General features: G+C 29.4%; 1 protein-coding gene across 1 annotated transcript; it reads left to right on the top strand.

Annotated features, from left to right (window-relative positions):
• Positions 1–19,661: 19,661 nt before the first annotated feature.
• LOC113376769 (solute carrier family 12 member 8) lies at positions 19,662–23,366 on the top strand. The gene is made up of 10 exons (XM_026616818.1): positions 19,662–19,799; positions 19,877–20,301; positions 20,502–20,675; positions 20,801–21,007; positions 21,226–21,427; positions 21,555–21,789; positions 21,901–22,230; positions 22,290–22,466; positions 22,730–22,908; positions 23,158–23,366. Exons 2-10 carry the CDS (start codon positions 19,917–19,919, stop codon positions 23,318–23,320), a joined length of 2,052 nt encoding a protein of 683 aa, XP_026472603.1. The 5' UTR covers positions 19,662–19,799; positions 19,877–19,916; the 3' UTR covers positions 23,321–23,366.
• Positions 23,367–23,396: the final 30 nt, after the last annotated feature.

Here is a 23,396-nt window from a genome sequence, read left to right as displayed (position 1 = left end):
TCCGGTATCGCGTGCCCAATCGTTGGAAGCCCTTCTGGCGCAGAAAAGACTATCAAAAACATTTGCGTTCTTTGCAACAGTCTTACGCTGACCAGAGAAATTTTACAAGGTGAGTAAGCCATATTAGTTTTTAATTATCATATACAGCTAACCCCTGCATAATACGATAGTTACGTTCCAAAAAGTAGCGCGGTATGCGTATCCGTGTTATCGGGACAAGAAACTAGTACAAAAAAAGGTTGCTTGCATTCATAGAATTTAAAAAAAACATGCTACATATTATGATTTTATAATAAATATTGTTATTATTTATTATTTTTTTAAAAATGTAATATACATTACATCAATTATATGATTTTTTCGTCATAATTACACGATAAGCGCTATCCACACCATTCTTTTTGCAAGATATCCTCATCCTCTGAGTTGCTTTTGAAACTACCTCCAGATCCGTGCATTATTTTTTTCAAAAATAATTATATTTGCGATTACTTAGCAAAAAGATATTTATGTATTTATTACATGTAAAATTATCTTGTTAAAAATATGTATCAAATTAGTTATCTTTTGCTTTAGTTTATCACATTTATTGAGCTATTGTACTGCGATTTTACAATTTTTTGATGAAATTAAGTTTTATTTTCATAAATTTTATTATATTTTTTATTTTATTGAGGTTTTGCCCAACTCTTAAACCGTGTTAGAGCAAATCCGTGCTTTAAAAGTACCCTGTTATGAGGGGATGGTATCAATTCTTAAACCGTATTAAAGCGAATCCGTATAAAGAAGTACCTTGTTATGCGGGGGTTAACTGTATATCCAACTTGCCTGAAATGCCATTGAACTAATTGTGGGTTAAAACTTAACCTTATTCAGAAAAAAACTTATCGCTCATCGACTGTGCGATGCGCGTCGATGATCGTATTAATTATGTATAAGATTGCATTAACATGTATTAAGATGCAAAACTACATTAATTAACTACACATTAACCCTTTCCACTCGCTAATTGCGGAATTATTACATATTTTGCCAACGGAGCGGCATAAATATTACATATTTGGCTTTTTTATTATTAGTATTCCTGCGGCAAACTTTTAATAAAAAATCGTACATACTTAATTAATATGGTGCTTTTAACAAAAGGAACATGAAACATTAGTCAAGCAGAAGTTTTAATGCTTTACCACATTCCCAAGTACAAAATACTTTAAATCCTTCTTTTCAAACTTCAAAAGAGCTTTCAAATTCTTACATTCTTCCTCAGAATATTATATATTATAAATGTCAACAACTCTAACGCGTATCTATTTTTGGAAAAATCTTATCTCGCAGCATGTCAAAAATTAATTAATAGTATCGAAATATCCAAAACGACACGCTCAAAGAATTTGACACATTTTTGTAGCTGAATGAAATTAATTATTAGTTTTGTGCGTTTGAACAGATAATTTTCTTGATGAATTGAAAACAAATCATTAATTATATGATTGAAAATTCTTTGACATGTTTTTTAATCAAAAGACTGTTATAACCATTTCAGTTAAGTTGTTTGTTGAAAGATATAAGGTAAATAGAATGTAAAAAAATATAATTTCAATTTTTTTTACTACTTAATACTGTTAATCATCAAAAAGGTATCACGGAATAAATATTTTGTATGTAATATTTGGTCTAATGATATAATATATGTAATATCAATACATAATTATGTAGTTTTATAAGAACATTGTACACATCGCAATCATTTGTCATTGGTTTGCATATAGTAATAAATTACATGAATAATAGACCAAATCAAAAGTTAGAAGTAAAATCAGAAATATAGAGAACAAACAACTATGATTCGTTTGAGTGCAAAATTTGAGATAGGAAAGCCGGGTCAAAGGTCCAATTTGACTTTGACCATTTATATTGTGAAAACCGAACCAATTATATTTCAACAAATAACACATATCAAACAAACAACTGTCTGACTATATTCAGTAAAACTTTCAACAGCATTCATCATTGTAAAATTAGTTTTTTTGGTTTATCAAAAATAAACCGCATAAGCGGGGTGGGGTGAAATGGACGGCTATGGGGCAATAGGTCCAATGTCTGATATTAAAAGGATTTTATGAAATAATAGTTTACTTTATTCAACCAATGCAAAATATAAATTTCATAGAACAGTTTTTACACTGTATATAACCTTGATCTGATATTTCGTCAAAAATATTCATCAGTAGGGTTGGAATAACTATTAATTAATTTATTTCTTGTAAAATTACTTCTTTTAACTAAATTTACATTTATATGTACTATTTTTTATTGTTTGCGCTTTTGCCAAGGTAAAAAGGTTTAGATGATCCTTTTTACCTTATCCACGTGTAAAATTTTATAAGGGTATAAAAAAAAAACTGTTGAATCTAACTTCACATTAACAATACTTAATTAAATAATGTATAGTTAAAAATTATACTAAGGTCTTGTAAACTAAACGACAAAAAAAGTGCTCACGCCAAAAAAAACTAACAAGGAAAAAAAATACCTTTGTTATAGATTTTCAAACATAACAGCAGTTTATTTCCTGATAGCGACTTCGTCAGAATTTAGGTGATAGCTGGTTATAGGTACGTCTTTTTCCCTTTCAAATATTGTTGTTAAGAAATTGTTAACTTCACTTGCCTTCAATATATCGGTGATGGACTTTTTACCCGCGGACTTTTAAGCCCCCCTCTACCCCCTACGCGCAGTCAAATGATTTGTGTGTATTCTACATCCATCATTTTTGTATGTTTAACTATTAAATTTCGATTTTTGTATGTAATTAAGTGTCGAGTTATTCCAATCTATTGAGTAGTAAGTAAATGTTAATCCAAAATCCCAGAACAACAAACAATCGTCATATACATTATCGCTTCCTTTCCAGTTGTCAGACTACCAGACAGGGTAGAATTGCAACATAAACATATAATATTATCTTAAAACTCGTCTTAACTGACTTCCCGGCGTCGCCTCAATGTTTCCTTTTCGAAATGAACGCCGTCGAACAATATGCGCGCAGCTGTCAAATTTTATTAACAGCAGTTAAAAGTGTTTCAAAAGCGTTGTTTATAGGTTTATTTTTTACCGTATGTCGTTGTATATAATTCTTTTGTTCGGACAAAGAACGCAGATAATTGGTTTTTAACACTTTTACTATTTATTCTATTCACGCTCATATTATTTTTTTCGATCCGCTTGTTTTAAGATTTACACAACGCTATATCATCTCGTATTCTTTGTGCTTTAACAAATAAACACTACAAGTATTTTCAAAAGACTTTCATGAAATGTTTGTATTTTGAAATTAAAGCGTTGAACCATTTGATACTCACTTTAAAGTCAGTAAAGTTAGCCGTGCATATTGCATGGTTAATAATTTTCACTTTTCCACAATGCCATAGCAACACACTAAGCGCACATTGATGTCCATTAAATGTTTCATCTATAGATAATTGAAACTAATTTTTATTATCCGATTATATGTAGATAAATATTTTTTAAACCGTAGATAATTAGTTTCATAAATTCATTACTTTTTAAATTTTAATTACAAAGCAGAATCCAAAAATTAATTTTTTCCTCTCAAAAATGGTTGTATCTTCAGATTTTAATATTCAATTTATTTTCATTTCATTTTTTTTGCTAAAATGTCTCATTCTGCGAACCATTCATGAGCTATGTACTGTGTACATATTTATAAAATTGGATAATCCTGCAAAAAACCCTTAGTGTATAGTGTTTGAGAATATCATAAAAATATTACAAAATAAAACGGTAAAAACTTAAACTTTATCAAAAACAACCCTCACTCAGTGTATAGTGTTTGAGAATATCACGAAAATATTACAAAATTAGTGATTATGCAAGAATCGATAGATATTTTGACGTATCAAGATTTATCGATAGTAACCTTTTCTTCACCAAAATCTAAGAATTGTCTTGAAAATGTTTCAGCGAATAGAGCGGATAAATTTAAGCTTTTCCATAATAAAAAAACTCCGAAAAGACGTTGTTTAAAAAAAATCAGTTAGAAATTTTTTCAGGTTTGTAGTAGAAGGGTGAAAATTTAGTGAACATATCAACACATCAAATTCAAAAATTAATTAATCATTGCAAAATTTCCAGATAATTAACATCAAACTTCTCTATTTCGATAACCAAAAAAATATTCAGAGAACCTCGTAAAATAATTCTATTCGGTAGAGTTCAAAAAGGCAAAGCGGTAGGGAAAGGATGATGACAAAAAATGGAAGTAAAGATTTAGAATGATTGACATCCAATTAACGCATGCTCGTGATGGCTCTCGGCTCTACACTAATATAACTTGGGTACAATTAACAAGAAAAGAACCGTACTGAATTAAGTGCTGTTTACGAATATAATATTATCTTTATGAAAATCTGGATTTATTTGTGATTTGTGTTTTGTTTTCGTTAAATATGCTCTTACATTATTTTTAATTGTGGTATTTTTCTCTAATGTTTTGCATTCGATATATCTAATAATGCACATCTTCAAGAATTTTCGTTTAATTGATGAAAAATGACATTTATAAACACAATCTTAGATTAATACATATACATATACATATACATATATATATATATATATATATATATATATATATATATATATTAGGGTGGTCCTTAATGTGGACATTTTCGAATTTTCTTGCGCCCAAAGGCTCAAATAGTTCCAAATTGATAAAAAATTCTCTGAAAGTTTTAGCTCTTAATATTGTCTTTTATAGAAAGGTGAAATAGCATGAAAAAATTTTCAAGAATTTCAAAAATTCAAAAAGTAATAAAAAACAAAAGTTTTTTAAAAACCCACAATTTTATTCATTTTATATAAAAAAAAAATCGACCATCTTCTGCTTTTCTTAAACATATTGTTTGCATAAATCTTATCAAAATCATGTTTCTTGACAGATATCCTGAAGATGGAACGTATCTAGTTCCGAAACGTCGACAGTAAATAAATAAAGAAATGGTTTTTTAAAATATATATATATATATATATATATATATATATATAGTAGAACGAGGCTTAAATATCCGTGGGTAAAAAGGTCTGCCACCATTATCTCAGAAACAAGTAAAATTAGAAATTTTTAACTTCAATATTTGAAAGTAAAGGGTAAAAGATATATAACCAGCCATCACCTGGATTCTTACGACGTCGATATCGGGAAATAACCGTAATGTTTGAACATCCCTAACAAAGGTATTTTCCTTCATCGTTAGTTTTATTGATTGTGAGCACTGTTGTTAGGCCTTAATATTGTTTTTAAGATGTATTGTTATTTTTAACCCTCCGTCGGTCGGATATTTTTTCACCTTCGAACGGTCGGAAAGGTCTTGCTGGACCACTATTCATTTAAATGCATTTATATGGGATAAATGAGTTTTTGGTGTCTTATATATTAACGATTATTAGTAGTAAATATTTATAGTTTTGATTTTTTCTTTTTCTTATCGTCTTTTGCATGTGTTGAGCTTGCTTATAATAAAAATGTTACATATTATATTATATTTAAAAAAATCAAAAAATATAAAAAAATCGTTACTTTGTTTGTTAATTTTTCTGTTTTATATCAATGAAAAACAATATTTATTATTTTTCGGCGCCTTTGAAATGAATGTGAAATTCAAATGAAAACGAAATGAGGTGCGTCGCCTTTGAAATGAGCTGTAAAACTCAAAGTGAAAATATAATTTCACTACAGCTTTGCCAAAAAAAAAATTCGAACACAGTACGGGTAGAAAAATTGTTGATAATGTGTGCATTACTCATCCAATTTTCAGTGTTTGCGATTACCAAGAAGTTTGGTAGGTTTTCAAGGAACTCTCGTCATAAAAATACTAACATTCATGTTAGAACACATAGCAAAGAATATACACAACGCAGTTTGAATAGAAAAAACCATGAAAAAAGACAAAATACTGGTTTACATATATCAAAAAGCGTATATTTCATACAAAATGTATGGGTGGTCTGGACAGACCTTTTCGACCGTTCTAAGTATAAAAAAGTTAATATCCTTATAATTATCCTTCTGTACATTTTTTCGTCCTGATTTTTTCAATGATCGACAGCCAATGAAAATTTAGGAAAAGTCAAGAAATTTCAAGTCGATAGAATTACTAGAAGTATTTTTTTTTAAATTGAAGTCGAAAAAAGTCTGGCCAGACCACGCCGACCGACAGAGGGTTAAATTCAAAATCAAAATATTGGACCTGTTTGCCTCCCTTTTGTCATGACAAAGAGAAAAACAGTAAAACAACAACAAAAACAAACAAACAAATTTATTAACTTTAATTAGTTTTTGTCATGGTTTTCGAAGTGTCGAAAAGTCTAGTTAATAAATAAACGTTTTTCTATTAACATTTTTTAAATCGACGAATGGGCTGCAATTTAACATACTGCAATCAATATATTATAGTTTCAAATATTTCTCTATTATTTTCCAGGGTGCCGTAGATTTCAAATATGCCGCGGTCCCCCTTTATCGGATCGTTTGCGCAAGAGACGCGCTTTCGCTGACAGCGAACTGGACAGAGCCGGCGAGGCGCAGTGCCCCACATTACCGCCTTGTGCTCCGATGGTTTGCAATCCGGGACCAGAGTATGCGATCAGGACCATCAGGGAGAGATTAATGCAGTACGCAGTACAGCCACAACAAGATACAGTGAACACCACACAGAATGTCTCTCAAAGGTAAATTTTCATTTTAAATTGTTGCTTGAAAATTATTCTAGGAAGAAAGTATTTTTAAACCTACAAAATAAAAAATTTAAAATCATTTATTAACTTCCCGTAGGATAGTTAATGGACCGAAAATCGTAAATGAAATTTTTTGCATATCTTCACATTTTGAAGGTTTCTGAACATTTTGGCATACCTCAGAAAAAATGGATGTGTGTGTGTGTGTTTTGTATGTCTTCAACATTCAATTTGTAACGATTGGGAGAACTTGTGTTTAGTTTTTGGCAAAGGCACGTCCAACCGTTTTAGAGATACCGAGCTAATTGTGCAAAAAATGGCAGTTTTTGAGAGAACTAAGCATCCGATTTGAATGATTCAAAAAACTTTCTTGTTTTGACAAAATAATTGCTTTTGGAAAAAAATATTTCAATTTAAAAAAAAAAAAAATTAATTTTTTTTTTGTATATCGAAATAATTCAGATTTCAATTTTAATTCTGGCTAAAGTTCTAAACATCACTTACACTTTAAATAAATAATTTAGTTTATATAATTCTTATAAATAAATATTAGACAATATTACAGTATTCATAATGTTCTATTTGAAAACATTCAATATTCCTCCAACATTTCGTTACACTACGGGAAGTTCCAGCAATTTGCCTTAAGGCACTATGCCACACACCACTAGTTTAAAATAGCGTCATATAATTTAGCTATGATTATTAGTTGATTAAATAGTAGTAACCATGACTACTAATTTTCAACTTCCCGTAATGCAAGTTATAGTAATCGCAAAAAAATCGAAAATGACAATTTTTCATTTCTCGACGAGGTTTCTGAATATTTTGGCATACCTTAGAAAAAATGCATGTATGTGTGTGTGTGTGTATGTACGATTTCGGGAACACGGATCAACCGATTTGAATAATTCAAAAAACATTCGATTCGTATTGATAAGGAGACGTGCTAATTAGTTTTTGGCGAAGGCAGGTCTATCCGTTACGAAGATACGGGGCAAAAAGTGCCGAAAACGGTAACTCAGTTTTTAAGAGAACGGAGCGTCCGATTTTAATAATTCAAAAAACATTTTACCTGTATTGACAAGATGAAGAATTGATCAAATTTTCATGAGGGCAGGTCTAGCGGTTTCAGAAATCTAACGAAAAAAGTAAAAAAAAAATGCCATTTGGCGGTCAAAAATGATCATTAGACATATGCACATCAAATTATCAGATATTTTATAGAGATTTTAACAATAAGTATAAACTTTGTTTACATTTCTATGAGTTCCGAACCAATGTTTATCCGTTAGACAGCGACGCGACGCGCTTTATATTTTGTCTCTATGCAGTTAAAGTAGTACGATTGCTTTGAAAAAAAGTTCAGATCTTCCAAAATATGTCAAAATAAAGGTAATTTTTTGTCCAATTTATAAACCTCAAAAATCTTTTTTTTTTCAAAGTAAAATTTTTTCAAAAATGTTAATCTTTTTTTAAAAAAATAATAATTCTTGGTACGGGAAGTTTCAGCAATTTGCCTTAAGGCACGATGCCTTAATTGCCTTAAGACAGAATTCCACTTACAGCTAATTTCGAAGTGTTTTCAAAAATTTTTTGGCTGCTATGATATTTCATAAAAGAACTTAGTTCTTGTTCATCAACGACGCAAAATGCCACTTTCACATATATTTAATTGTTTCAGGTTGTTAAAGTGTTACAGAATACAAGCTACGGATTTCTTCAACCAGCAGCCCTTACCAACTCCCACTGGCGAAGAAATTTGGACAACAAATTACCCACAACATCTGTTATATTCTGATATGAGAAACATATATTCAAACTCTATTTCGAACCATGATCAGCTGCTTAGCTCAAGAAATCACCTAAAAGCTAATTCTGATTATGAAGAACCAGAGAATATGCTTAATTGTGCTCAAAATAAAAATATAAACGCGCCATTTAATATGATAAATAGCGAAGACGTTTTTATAGATCGCACTCATTTTGTGCAAACTCAGAACTATGATGCTACAATATTAGATAATACTCTGAATGATACAAAAATTAAACGAAGTATTAGTCCTGTTGAATCTAGCGTGAATCGGTTAAATTCAATGGAAATTAGTTCTGATGATATTATTTTGAAAAATGAGAGAACTCCAAGTTTACCTTCCCCCAATGTAACAGTTTCCAAAAAGCCAAAAATATCATTTTCAATAGATTCAATAATAGGTGTCAAATAATATCAAAATAACTGCCTAAATTATAAATGTAAAACAAATAATTAAGTTTATAAAAATATAGGAAAAAATAGTTATTAAATATTCAATAAGTTTATATTATTATGAATGGATATCGTACATTGTAAATGTAAAAATGTAATTGACAAATTTAATGCATAAAAATATATTGTAAATAGCCATTATTGTACCAAATATTTTTATAAAATATTGTTATTATATAAATAAATTTTTGTAATAAATCAGTTGTTTGTATTCGTTCATAGTATTTATAATAATGTTTGTTCTAAATTCGACATAAACGATGAAAGATTTTTGAAAATGAAAAAAAGGATATTTAAATTTATATAAGTTATTTTTTGGCAAAGCCAGACAGCTTGGTGCCAGTCGCTGCGACCCTTGTCAAAACGAATGATTTATGCTTCCTTTAAATCCTAAATTAACAACGTTTTTGAGAATTCAATATCGATGGCACATATGGTATATTCTTCGCAAACTTTCTAATATTAATTGATAATACCTTATTGTTACAAATTTTTATTTCAGGAAAATATATTACATAAAAAGGTGACATTAGGATTTAAATACATAGCCATAAAAAACATATATATATATATATATATATATATATATATATATATATATATGCAATCATTCCGAATGTGAAAAAAGTGATATGTTTTCGTAAAGAGTAGGTATATATTATAACGAAACTAATGATAAGTTAAAGAAAATGCTTATACAAATATGTATGTAATAAACTCTTGCTTTGGGTAACAACCTAATTTACAATAGCCCGTACATACTTTATACATTTTCTTATTTTCTTTTATATATTTTTTTTTATTTAAAATAAAAATTCTAATAATTTGTATAAAGGATGAGAACGGTTCCTGCATTAATGTCTCACGGGGTGAGATTAAAGCATCGAATATATATATATATATATATTAAATTTTTTTATTATAATTTTGATGTTGAAATATGTGATATTCAGTTTTCAGGGCAATACATCAATTAAAAAATTTGTATGACTTTAAAAATGAAATTTTTTAATTGATGTATTGCCCTGAAAACTGAATATCATATATATATATATATATATATATATATATATATATATATATATATATAACAAGATCGCAACAAAATATTTCGATGCACAATGGTTAAAACTTATGTAAATCTGTCTTATAAATAAAAAATCTAGAAAATTTTAATAAAATACTGCATACATTTTTTGTTTTCTTTTAATTTTATGTCTAATTCAATTGCACAATATATATATATATATATATATATATATATATATATATATATGCAAGTGTTCCATGGCGTGATAGTTAAGCGCACCGTCTCGTTGAAAATATAGATGAAAAATATAGTTTCCAATTAAAAATAGCCTATTTCGGGTGCTGCGGTGTGAAATAGCAATGGAAAATCTCTCACACTATTCTGTTTTTTTTTTAATTTGAATTAGAAAAAAAATAGCATCCGGGCGCTGAGGACACCGGGAGCGTCCCTGGTAATAATATATATTAAATTATTACTAAGAAAAATGTAATTTATATATTATAATTACTAAGAACCATTTAAAATATGGTACGAGATTATAAAAATTATAGGCAACATTATTGGAGCAGTTATTTTAGGTGAAAAAATCCAAGGTGATATTGTACTTTCACCGCGGATACTATATATTAATTCTTTCTGAATTTGTTAAACCGTTTGAAAAACTTTTCCAAGACAATTTGCAATATAATGTAGGAATTGAGACTCATCATTTTATTTAAAGCAGTTCTACATTTAACATTGCTCATATTGATGTATATGCATTTTGATGAGAAGAGTAATTTAAAAAACAATAATAATTATTTTAAGGTAAACGGTAAATATTAGTATAGAATATTAAAAAATTGGGGGCGTAGGTACAGGACAACGTCTGTCGTGTCATCTAGTTTAATATAAAATACATATTTTCAGGATTTGGTGGTCCAGATTTGCTAGGAGCCGTTTATTCACCTAGAGGCAACATACAAATTCATTCACCATATTTGGAAATATCAGCTTTCAATCCACATTCAAGAATTACTTTAACGACAAGAAAACTAGAGAAAAGGAAGTAAGTTATTATATAATGTTTATACACACACACATTATGCATATATGTGTATGTATATATATATATATATATATATGTGTGTGTGTGTAAACATTATTAGCTGGAATTCACAAAACGATTTTAGAGCATGCTTATATTCATGCAATAGCAAGGGGTCGAATCTATAAAGAAACCTGTCATTTCAACCTGGTATTCTTCTACTTTCCATATACTGATTTCACTTAAAGCAATAATACGAATATCCTATTCCGTCTTGGTCAGATAGTCCAGATGTAACGTATAACTGCTACAAAAATATTACAAATTAATTCCCCGAACGAAATAACGAAATTCGACACCGAACCAAAACTGGGATTCCTTGCTAAGCAATCGCTAATGTATAGAATATGACACCTCACACTACAGCTTCTGCCAAAGGCTATCTACGATATGGGATTTCTAATAGACAGATACGAATTTAATTTGTCAACATAATATTTTACCTGAAATGTTGAGTTCACAATCATGCGATATATATTGATACAATAGCAGATTTGCACTACCCGACTACCTCTCCCACAATCGTACGAACAGATTTTAAAAAAACTATGATTTCTACAAAGGTTCCAAAACAAAATTTTGAAAGAAATCGTGAACGCTCCAAAATACGTCCCAAATTGGTTGATTCATCAAGATCTCAGAATCCAAACTATTGAAGAAGAAATCAATCTATACTGCGCCAGATATAAAGCTCGTCTAAGTCGTCATCCAAACGTATTAGCGTCAAATCTGCTCAAGTCTTTACCACCAAAGCGTCTGAAGAAAAGAATCTGCAATGATTTACTACAAAACATAACTTAACATCTATGAAGGCGCTATCACAGGATAGCGATCCTTCTCACGCCGTCAATTAATATATAACTGTAACAAATGTAGCTGAATGTACTTTGTATAGCTTGCTATGAATATTAAATAAAAAAAAAAAAAAAAAAAAAATTACATCCTAATTCAAATTCGTTCACATTGAAATGATCCTACGATTATGTAAATTCATTAACACTTGGTTTACGGGAGTGATGTATATACACTACATAGGTTATACACTATATAGTTTAGTGAAAAGTCTCAGACATAAAGAAATTTCACCTCCAAACGCTTTATTGTACCTTACATAATCATGAACATTACCACTCAATTTCTGAGTGACTTTGAACATGGGTAACGCGTATTTACGCTAAAAAATGAAAAAACAAAACAAAAAATTAAATATATATATATCGGAGATCATGAAACCGCAAGTGACGCGATCCGAGTTCATCCCAAGTCTGGAGTGAAAAGAAAAATTAGATATGTTCAGTTGAGACCAACTGAAACATTTTAGATAATCAATGCATGTTTTCAGAATATGATGCACAATTTAATATCTTCGTTTTGGGCACCGTTAGAAGATCAGGAATAATAAATGCAATGTCGACAGTTGCTGATAGAAAATAGACTTGAATCAATCCTGTCCGTTAATGTGCGTCAAATTCTAATGTGGATCTGCAAAAAGGAAGAAGCGCAGTATCAAAAAAGAAATATACTAATAAATGAATTTGAATAAAAGATATTTTATATAGAAAGGGTTAGTAAAATTTATTAAATAATAAAATTTAGGGAAAAGATGACATGAATGAGAGGCAGATGATTACTAAATTATCATTGGTTAGCAAAGTATTGTTTAATATCAAAATTAACAAATTCTGAAATATCATAGAAATATTGAGCTTTTAAGAATTTTACTATAGTATTGTGGAATTTATGATTATTTAGTTTTCGTATGTGAAGTGGTAGTAAGTTAAAAAGTTGAATTCCAAATCCGTCAATTGAGTTAAAAGACGTTGCAAGTTTAAATACTGGTGCTTTAATAGTTAAGTTTCTTGTCTTGTAATGAGAATTCGACATTGAAGACAAATTGAAACGTTCAGGATTATTTTTTATAAACGATAAAGTAATGAGCAAAAATATACTGGGAACGGTAAGAATACTATATTCACGAAAAATGTTTTTACAAGAAGATAAAGAACTAATAGAAAAAATTATTCTCAAAGCTCTTTTTTGAAGTTTGAAAATGCGGTTAAGAGATGGAGAGAACCCCCAAAACTGGATTCCATATGCGATGTGTGAGTAAAAATTGGAATAGTAAATTGAGAGAAGACAATTTAAACTAACCTTAGATTTAAGAACTCTCAACATAAAACACGTTTTCGTTAAATTAGGTGTTAGTATAGAATCAATGTGATAGTCCCAATTTAAGTTTTTATGCAATTGTATGCCTAAAAACTTCGAGATAGAAGAAAATTTGAAAATAGTATCATTTACGTTCAGCGAGCTTATCTCATTATTAATTTTATTAACGGTACGAAATGACATTATTTGGGTTTTATCATTATTGAGTAAAAGATTATTGGATTTAAACCAATTGGAAATTGAAGCCATTACTAAATTTAATTTGTAACTAATTTCTTCCAAAGAATTTCCCTTAACAATAATAGGTATATACATAGGTTAAATACAAGTTGAGATAAAATAGTTATTAACCTCCCGTAGGTTAAGTTATAGTAATCGCAAAATAATCGAAAATGAAAATTTCTATATATCTTTACGTTTTAGAGGTTTCTGAACATTTTGGCATATCTTAGAAAAAATGGATGTATGTGTGTGTGTGAGCGGATACAAATTTTCGTCGACGATTTCGGGAACACGGTTCAGCCGATTTCAATTATTCAAAAAACATGCGATTGCTGTTGATAAGGAAACGTGTTGATTAGTTTTTGCCATAAGCAGGTCTAGCCATTTCGAAGATACGGGGCAAAAAGTTCCACAAACGGTAACTTAGTTTCAAAGAGAATTATATTGATAAGATGAAGAACCGATCAAATTTTCATGAAGGCAGGTCTAGCGGTTTCGGAGATCTAGTAAAAAAAGTAAAAAAAAAAAAATGCCATTTGGTGGTAAAAAAATGATCATTAGACATATGCACATCAAATTATCAGATATTTTATAGAGATTTTGTTGAGTGAATATAACTCCTTTCTGGAGCGGAGTCAAATCCTAATCGATCCGGCTTCGGATATGATAATCCCAATTCTACTGCCTATCTATACAGGATAAATGGTCAATTATCATCTTTTTGTTAATGTTTTACAACTGAACCTTTACACTGGCAAAAGTGTAAAAATTAGAATACTACTAAATAAAACTGTGTATTAATTTAAAATACTAATTTTACAATAGATAAATTGTAATTAAGTTAATAGTTATTTCATCTATGGTGATAAATATTTAAGATATAATTTTTATAAAAAAGGACACATGAAATTTGGATTTGGAATTGGGTAAATAATGTAGCTTGTATTTCGGAAAATTCTTTATAATTAAAAATGAGACATTGGATGTATTTGCCCCCTATGGGATAAAAGGCGACTGATGACAAGTTTTAAAGAAAATAGCATACAAACATATTTGTATATTTAGGTAATAGCTGAGAATATTTCAATAGTTGATTATTTGATATGTTTTATGTGTTGTGATGTATGTTATTTGGTCTTTATCCTCTCTTAAACCTTAGCTGTGTTTTTTTTCGTTGACAGTTTAAGTCATTATCATAGGTCATTATAATAATTGAATAAAACAAAATATTTCATGACGTATACATTTTGTAACCTTATTACATTTATTTCGATTTTTAACGTTCAGTATAGTTCAGTTTAGTAGAATTAAAAGCAACGCAAAAAATTAAATTGTTTTAATATATCATTACATTTCACATAATTTTATACTCCGTTCGTAATTCACCTTATTCTGGAATATTTACTTGGAAGGAAAAAAATGACTATGTATGCACTTGTACGTAGTATGTATGTATGTAAAAATTTGTTGTCAAGTTTTATGAAACAGATAAACCGATTTAAATAATTTAAGAGACAATCCATTAGTATTGATAACGCGATTGCGAGTTCATTTGCGAAAAGCAGATCAAAGATTCTTTTCTACATTTAGCAAATAGCATATTTTTGTGAAGTTTCGTGTTTCTTACAAATATTAATCATTTTCAGTTTAAATCATTTTACATTAACAAGTTACTAAAAAAAATTAATTGATTTATTTGAAGCTTAAATTACACAAAAATTACATGAAGGATTATATGGTATGTTTGCCTTTTTGTCGAAATTAAGCTTCACCCTTGTATTGAAACGATTTATAAGTCATTTTATAATTCTGAATTTCAACATCGATGGATATATTGAAGAAATAGTAATTATTCTGTAAATTATTGAATAAAATATTCGATTGTCTATAAATGCTATAACATGTTTTTATATTGAAAATTTAATTCAAATTATATTTATTTATGATGTGAAGCTATTCTAATAAGTTTTGAAATTGTATAAATTTTATCTATATTTTCAGATGAATCTTAGATATTTAAAGTCGCAAAAATACAAACATTTAAATTAGCTCATAAATACGTAAAAGTAAAGGAACTCTAGATTGAGCATCAAATGCTTGACAATTTAGTTTAATGAAATTTTGAAAAATTGAAGTTGTATAATGTACAATAACTGATTTTTCATAACGTGAAAATATTGATAATTTTTGAAAATTGTAAATACTCTGAAAACTTGAGTGATAAGTGTGACAAATATCGAAAAAAAAAGTTTATGAAAATTTTACAAAAAGATAAAAATTTAAATACTTCAAACTTTGTAAATATGTTGAAATTTGAGAAAATTTGTCGAAAAAATGATTTTTTTCAAAATTCTGTAAAATAAGATAGTTTATCAAATTCCTAATATATAAATAAAAAGAAGTTAAATAATTTTGCGATAATAATGAATATTGAGCTAAATTTGAAAACCAGTCATTCAGAATACTAGACAGAGTAGAGTAGAGTATTTTTATTTATATTCTCTATACAAAAGATGTTTCCTTTCAATTGATCATTGGCAGGTAGAATAGTAAAATTTATAAATCATCTGATATTGATATAATAATATAGCTGTCCCGAGTGTAGTGCCAAATGCCGATTTATGTATTTTATTTAAATACTAGCTGTACTCGATCATGCGTTTCTGTATTATAACTATAAATAAAAATCCATCCACAAATGCGATTCTGTTATATCTAGTTAGTAAGATGAAAAATACCGCAAGTATCTTTCGTGGTTCATTGTTGAGCTGTATTAGATGCATCAGCAACCCAATATATAATATAAGCTTATAAACATATCAGTATTTATTGAAACTCAGAAAATTTACTGTAAAAACCAAATAAAGTACATCACAACACATAAAACATATCAAATAATCAACTATTGAAATATTCTCAGCTATTACCTAAATATACAAATATGTTTGTATGCTATTTTTTCATAGGGGGCAAATACATCCAATGTCTCATTTTTTATTATAAAAAGTTTTCCGAAATACAAGCTACATTATTTACCCAATGCCAAATACAAATTTCATGTGTCCATTTTTATAACGATTATACCATGAATATTCATCACCATAAATGGAATAAACTATTAACTTAATTTATCTTTTGTAAAATTTATATTTTAAATTAATACACAGTTTTATTTAGTATTATTCTAATTTTTACAAAGGTTCAGTTGTAAAACATTAACAAAAAGACGATAATTGACCATTTATCGATCAGGTTAAAAATGAATAAGAAAATTGAGAAGCGTGGTAGGAGGGTAAAAATTGAGGGTTGCTCAAATTGAAAAAAGTGATCCAATAAATTAAAAATAAATGAAATCTCATGATGGAATTACTTTTTTATGTAAAATTGAGCTTTTTCATAAAAATTCAATAGAAATTCATTTTTTTCTATACGCATTATAAAGAAATCAAAATTGACCAACATATAAAAAAAATTCTTCGAGGCGGCCAACCGCTACCACTTGGTTGCGATCAAAATATGCGAAAACCTGTCCGGGGATTTACCTATAACAGTTTCCCAAATTTTTACGGCGAAAGAATAATTAACTAGTTGGTATCAGTATTTTGCTTTGAGGCAAGTTACATGAACTTCCCGATATGTAAATAATCGATTTAATCAATAAAAAATAGATTCATTTATTAGTGATTAAAAGTATTCCGAGTCGATTTATTACACATATTTGAAAACGAACGAACACGTTAACTCGGAGTATTCTCTAAAACAAATTTTCACAAATCAATAATTTTTATAACCAGTTTCCGTAAGATTTTAATGGTTTAGTATGTTCATCAAGACCAAGAACTCTATCGTTATACCAAGTAAATCATCTAATTTTAATTTTAACAAACATCAAAAAAACTATTCATTTACTCAAACTTTGATGAATTTTTAAAATTAAACTACTTGTCGTAAGGCCGTAATATTTCAATAAGTTGTATAAGACTATGATATATATCATCAAAAAATTCCATAAAAATCGGCTCATTTTTTTTTTTTACAAGAAATTACAAGAAAATGGCTCGGTAGATTTTCACCTAAAACTAATCAGTATATCATTCCCAACTAATATCTTTCGAACAGTTTTTGATTTTTTAAAATCGATTCGGTAGTATGAGCTTAAATGTGGACGAAAAGTTTAACTTTTTTTTCAAATTACAAAGAAACGCTTCGGCAGATTGTCGCACAAAACTGACAAACGATAGTCCTCATTGAGATACATCAAATGGCTTTTAAATTTCTGAAATCGGTTCAGGAGTTTTTGAGCAAACGTCGTTGAAAGGTCTAATTTTGACAAATGCCAAAAAAACGATACTAATTTTTGCAAACTTTGACGAGTTTTTAAAGTTAAACGAGTTGTCATAGGGCCGTAATATTTTAGTATGATCTATAAGATTATGGTATCTACCGTCAAAAAAATAACAATAAAAATCGTCAAAAAAAAATTTAACACTTTGTTACAAGAAAACGACCCGGCCGATCTCTACCAAAAACTAATCAGGTAGATTCCCAACTAATATTTTTCGAACGGTTTTTGAATTTTCAAAATCGATACAGAACTGCGAGCTAAAACGTGAACGAAAAAGTTTTCACTTTTCTGCTATTTATAAAGAAACGGCTTAGCCGATCTTCGCACAAAACTGACAAGCAAGAGTCCTCATCGAGGTGCATCGAATGGCTTTTAAATTTTTGGAATCGGTCCAGCCGTTTCTGAGAAAACGTCGATTTACGGCAAAAAATCTGTTCACACACACACACATATACTTTTTGATCTCATTCGATTCAGAATGGCTTGAAACGTCGAGAAAACATAAAATTATCAAATCTGCTTTTTTTTAGAAAACATAAATTTCTCCTTTGGAAAGTTAAAAAATAAGTTATACGTTATAATCATAAAAAATATTATAACATATATAAATAGTATATAAATTCGAAAACATTTAAATTTTTTTTAAACATATTAAATTAATTGACTCGATAAATATTTTGAGGTAATATTTCTTATAAATATATTATAAACTAATATTTAAATAAGCAATTACGTTTGCGTGTTTCGAATTTTTTGGGACGTGTTGCCCAATCGGATCGGATCGTTTTTTAACTAGCTGTAAGTGGAATTCTGTCTTAAGACAATTAAGGCATCGTGCCTTAAGGCAAATTGCTAGAACTTCCCGTACCAAAAATTATTATTTTTTTAAAAACGATTAACATTTTTGAAAAAAATTTACTTCGAAAAAATAAGATTTTTGACAAACAATTAGACAAAAAATTACTTTTTTTTGAAAAAAAAAATTTTTTAATTTTTTTTTTTTGAAAAAAAAATGTTTTCTTTATTTTGACATATTTTAAAAAATCTAAACCTTTTTTCAAAGCAATCGTACTGCTTTAACTGCATAAAGACGAAATATCAAACCGCGTAAGCGCCGCGTCGACATTGGTACGGAACCCATAGGAATGTAAACCAAAATTATACTTATTGTTAAAATCTCTATAAAATATCTGATAACTTGATGTGCATATGTCTAATGATCATTTTTGACCGCCAAATGGCATTTTTTTTGCTTTTTTCATTAGATCTCCGAAACCGCTAGACCTGCCTTTATGAAAATTTGATCGGTTCTTCACCTTGTCAATACAAGTAAAATGTTTTTTGAATTATTAAAATCGGACGCTCCGTTCTCCTAAAAACTGAGTTACCGTTTTCGGCACTTTTTGCCCCGTATCTTCGGAACGGCTAGACCTGACTTCGCCAAAAACTAATCAGCACGTCTCCTTATCAATACGAATCGAATGTTTTTTGAATTATTCAAATCGGTTGATCGGTGTTCCCGAAATCGTCGACGAAAATTTGTATCCGCACATACATAAACACACGTACATACATACATACATACACACACACACACATACATCCATTTTTTCTAAGGTATGCCAAAATGTTCAGAAACCTTTGAAACGTAAAGATATATTAAAATGTTCATTTTCGATTTTCTTGCGATTACTATAACTTGCCCTACGGGAAGTTAACAAGAATCATGTGTGATAGCGCCCAAGCCTTTTCGGCCCGTTCTTGCCGTTCTGGGTGTTCTGTTCTGTGTAGTGTGTAGTCTGTAGTGTGTAGTGTGTGTACTGTGTGTACGTAAATGACAGCTAACGGAGCTTAGATTAGTCAGATCCACCGATGACGTTTCTCAACCCATCTGCCAAATATTCTTAACATTTTCTGTTAAAATGTATGAATGTTGACATGTACATTGCCGTTATTTGGTGTTTATACTGTAATTATTAAATTAACTTATGTATATTCCAGGAAGATTCGAAAAATCCTTAATTATTAATTAAACTCGAACATGGAACCAAGTGATAGGAATGGTAGTCGTAGAAATGATGTCGATTGGTCGAGATTTGGATTAGGAAATGAAGAAGCGGCTTCATATAATAGAGCGAGGCCCCGTGGAAATTCAGGAGGATTTGTTGATTTAGGAAATGAGTATCAATACGGAGCTGGGGGGCATCAGGCTTCGGGAGCTAATGAATTATTCGCTGAAGAACAAGGAGATGTGCCCTGGTGGAAATCTAATTTTTTTATATCACAACCAGTTCTGTTTGGAACATGGGACGGAGTTTTCACATCTTGCTTGATAAACATTTTCGGTGTCATTGTCTTCTTACGATCAGGATGGATAGTTGCACAAGCAGGGATTTTAAATGCAGTAGCGATTGTTATAGCGACAGGTGAAATGAAATTGTTAATTGTATCATAGAATAAAAATTGTGCTGTGATATGTTGATAAATTGACACTATGTAAATATTTAAATTATATATAGATGATTTTTGAAAAGTGTTCTGTGAAAATATATCAATACATGACACATAATGGACCATAAAATAAATAAAAAATGCATCTCAATTTAACTCAATTAATTATTTTTAGTGAGCGTAGCTCTAATATCAGTGCTGTCAGCAGTAGGAATTTGTGAAAGATGTAGGGTTGAAAGTGGGGGTGTATATTTTCTTATAGCCCATACCTTAGGCTCCAGATTTGGAGGCTCGCTGGGTCTTCTGTATTGTTTCGGACAAGCTGTGGGCTGTGCATTAAATGTTTTAGGTAAGAATAATCTGTTATCTTCAAAATGTTATGTATATCGACATTCAAGACCTTACGAGACCTTTCATAAGCAGTTGGAATATTGCTTCTAAAATATTTCATTTATCATGTATTTATTTATGCAGGTTTTGGAGAATCAATAGCTGGCCTTGTTGGTTATGAAGGAAATACATGGGCTATACGAGGTTTTGCTATAGCAGCTGTATTATTGCTCAGTGTGATAAATGTAGCTGGTGTTAAATGGGTTGTAAAATTACAATTTGCACTTTTAATAATACTCTTATTAGCTGGACTAGACTTTATGGTTGGCTGCTTTGTTCATGAAGACCCAGGTTAAAAAATACTTTATTTTTCTTAAATGAAATTTAATTAAAATTATGATGTGATAAAATTACCCATTACTATGGTTAAAAGCAGGTAATAGAAGTATTTAAAAAATTATTGTTTATTCATATGCACCATGTATATGTATATACAGGTATATAATATGATTACAATTTGGAAAAATGAATAAGAAGGTGTTTTTCTGTATCTTTGAATATCTTTTTAGAAAACGGTTTTGATGGCTGGCTCACAGGAAACTTAGCAAATAATACATGGTCTGATTACAAGGATGGCTATACATGGTTCACTGTGTTTGGAGTGTTTTTTCCAACTGTTACAGGAATATTATCAGGAATAAATATGAGTGGAGATTTAAGAGCACCTTCTACTGATATTCCAAATGGAACATTGGCTGCTTTTAGCACTGGGTATAATATTACAAAACTTGTTTTTTTGTTATTTAAAGTAATAAATCTTATTCCTTATTTCTCTTATTATATTTGCTATGCATTTATGCTTATTATATATTTAATATAGTATTATTATATTTTCTAGAACCTTTTTGTATTTGGTTTTCATTCTATTTCTTGGAGCAACATGTCAGCGGAAAACCTTGTTAACTGATTTTATGATAACTGCAAGAGTTTCAGCGTTATCCGTACTTCTATTAGGGGGAATTTATGTATCTTCCATGTCTAGTTGCTTAGGAGCAATGTATGGGACACCAAGGGTTTTGCAATCTATCGCAAATGAAAATGTAATCCCCGGTATTGGAAAACTGGGAAAAGGAGTAAGTCCATGTTCTAATTGTCAAAAATGAATTTGAAAAAAATAAATTTATATTTTAGTATCAATTTTTATTTTTAACTGCTCAAATTGTAACATCTTTATTATTTTTCAGAGAGGACCTAATAAGGTTCCCTTATATGCAATGGCTGTTGTTGCTGCTGTAACAATAACTTTCATATTTGTGGGGCAAATTAATACACTAGCTCCTATAGTAACAATGCCATTTTTGTTAACTTATGCTTGTATTGACTATTCGTATTTTGCTCTTGCTCAAACCTTTGATATACAACATAAGAGAGAGGAGCGATTCAGAATACAAAGATCACAAAATCTTCATAGTCCAACTCGCGGAGACTTGAACAGGAGTTATGGAACTGGAAGCAATGAACAAAATGATTTAGATGTGTTGTTTCCAGAAAGGACAAGGCATAAGAATTTAAATGTAAATAAACAAAATTCTATCATTATTATCAAATATTTATTTTAATCAATTTTCTATAGGCTCAAGAAAATGGCAATATACATCTACCAGTTCAATCAACAGATCCAAATTTACAAAATGCATCTGGCGATGGCGGTACTGGAGATGTGCAACCGATTGTTCGAGGGCCTAATATACATTCCAAAACTAAAAATTGGTATTCAAGTCTATGTAACCGATACGCATCTCTTTTGGGAGTAAGTTATTAGATTAATCAATGCATAAGTGCATTTTTAAAACAAATTGTAAATTTGCTGAACAGTACTACTCACTGAACCAGAGATAGTTATTGTTTAGTTAAAAAAATTTATTTAAATTCTTGAATATTTTTTATATCATTAACATTTTCCACAGTGGAGTAATTTTTCAGTTACTTTATGCAATTTAATTATTTGCACTTGATGTTTTTTTTATAGTAAATAATGACATTCAAAGATGTTAAACTAACTTTATATTTTAGGCATTCATTAAGCTTGCAATAATGCTCATGGTGCATTGGCTCTATGCAATTTTTTGCATCATAACTGTATTTTTAGTTTGGTTTTATGTGGGCACAGCCAACCCCGCAGTAAAACCGGGATTGACAGCAGAATTTAAATTTTTTGTTTGGTTGAAGCATTTACTGTTGCAGTGTATAGGGTAAGAATAAATAAATAAAATATATATATATATATATATATATATATATAAACAGTTGCAATTTTACGAAATTGGTAAACAAAAAAATATTAGGGAAGAAAGTTAAAATTTGATAGAGAACATTATAAAAATTTTAAGATCCTTCTAGACTAGACTAGTGCAAATAGACAAATTCTGATTAAAAATTGATTATTTAATTTTACATTATTAACATATGAAATAATGAACAATGAAAATTTTAAAATCCAGCAAACGAAATCAAGAATATGAACAAATAGTAGTAGCACCAGTTCACCCTGGTTTAGATGTACAGGAAGCACAACTAAATGAAGATAATGAGGATTTCGCATCAAGGCGTCGATACCATCAATCAGCTACTGTGCATGGACATTACGTAAACATTGACGGATAGTTGTTTTAATTAATGATCACCTAATACATATTTGACCAGTATTGCAAATTTTTGAGTCACAAAGCTATTGATTTAG

Source organism: Ctenocephalides felis, unplaced genomic scaffold (assembly GCF_003426905.1).
Source record: "Ctenocephalides felis isolate EL2017-DRISC unplaced genomic scaffold, ASM342690v1 CF-g0.4_SCAFFOLD_01886, whole genome shotgun sequence".
Classification (NCBI taxonomy): domain Eukaryota; kingdom Metazoa; phylum Arthropoda; class Insecta; order Siphonaptera; family Pulicidae; genus Ctenocephalides; species Ctenocephalides felis.
This window is presented reverse-complemented; position numbering and strand designations above follow the sequence as displayed.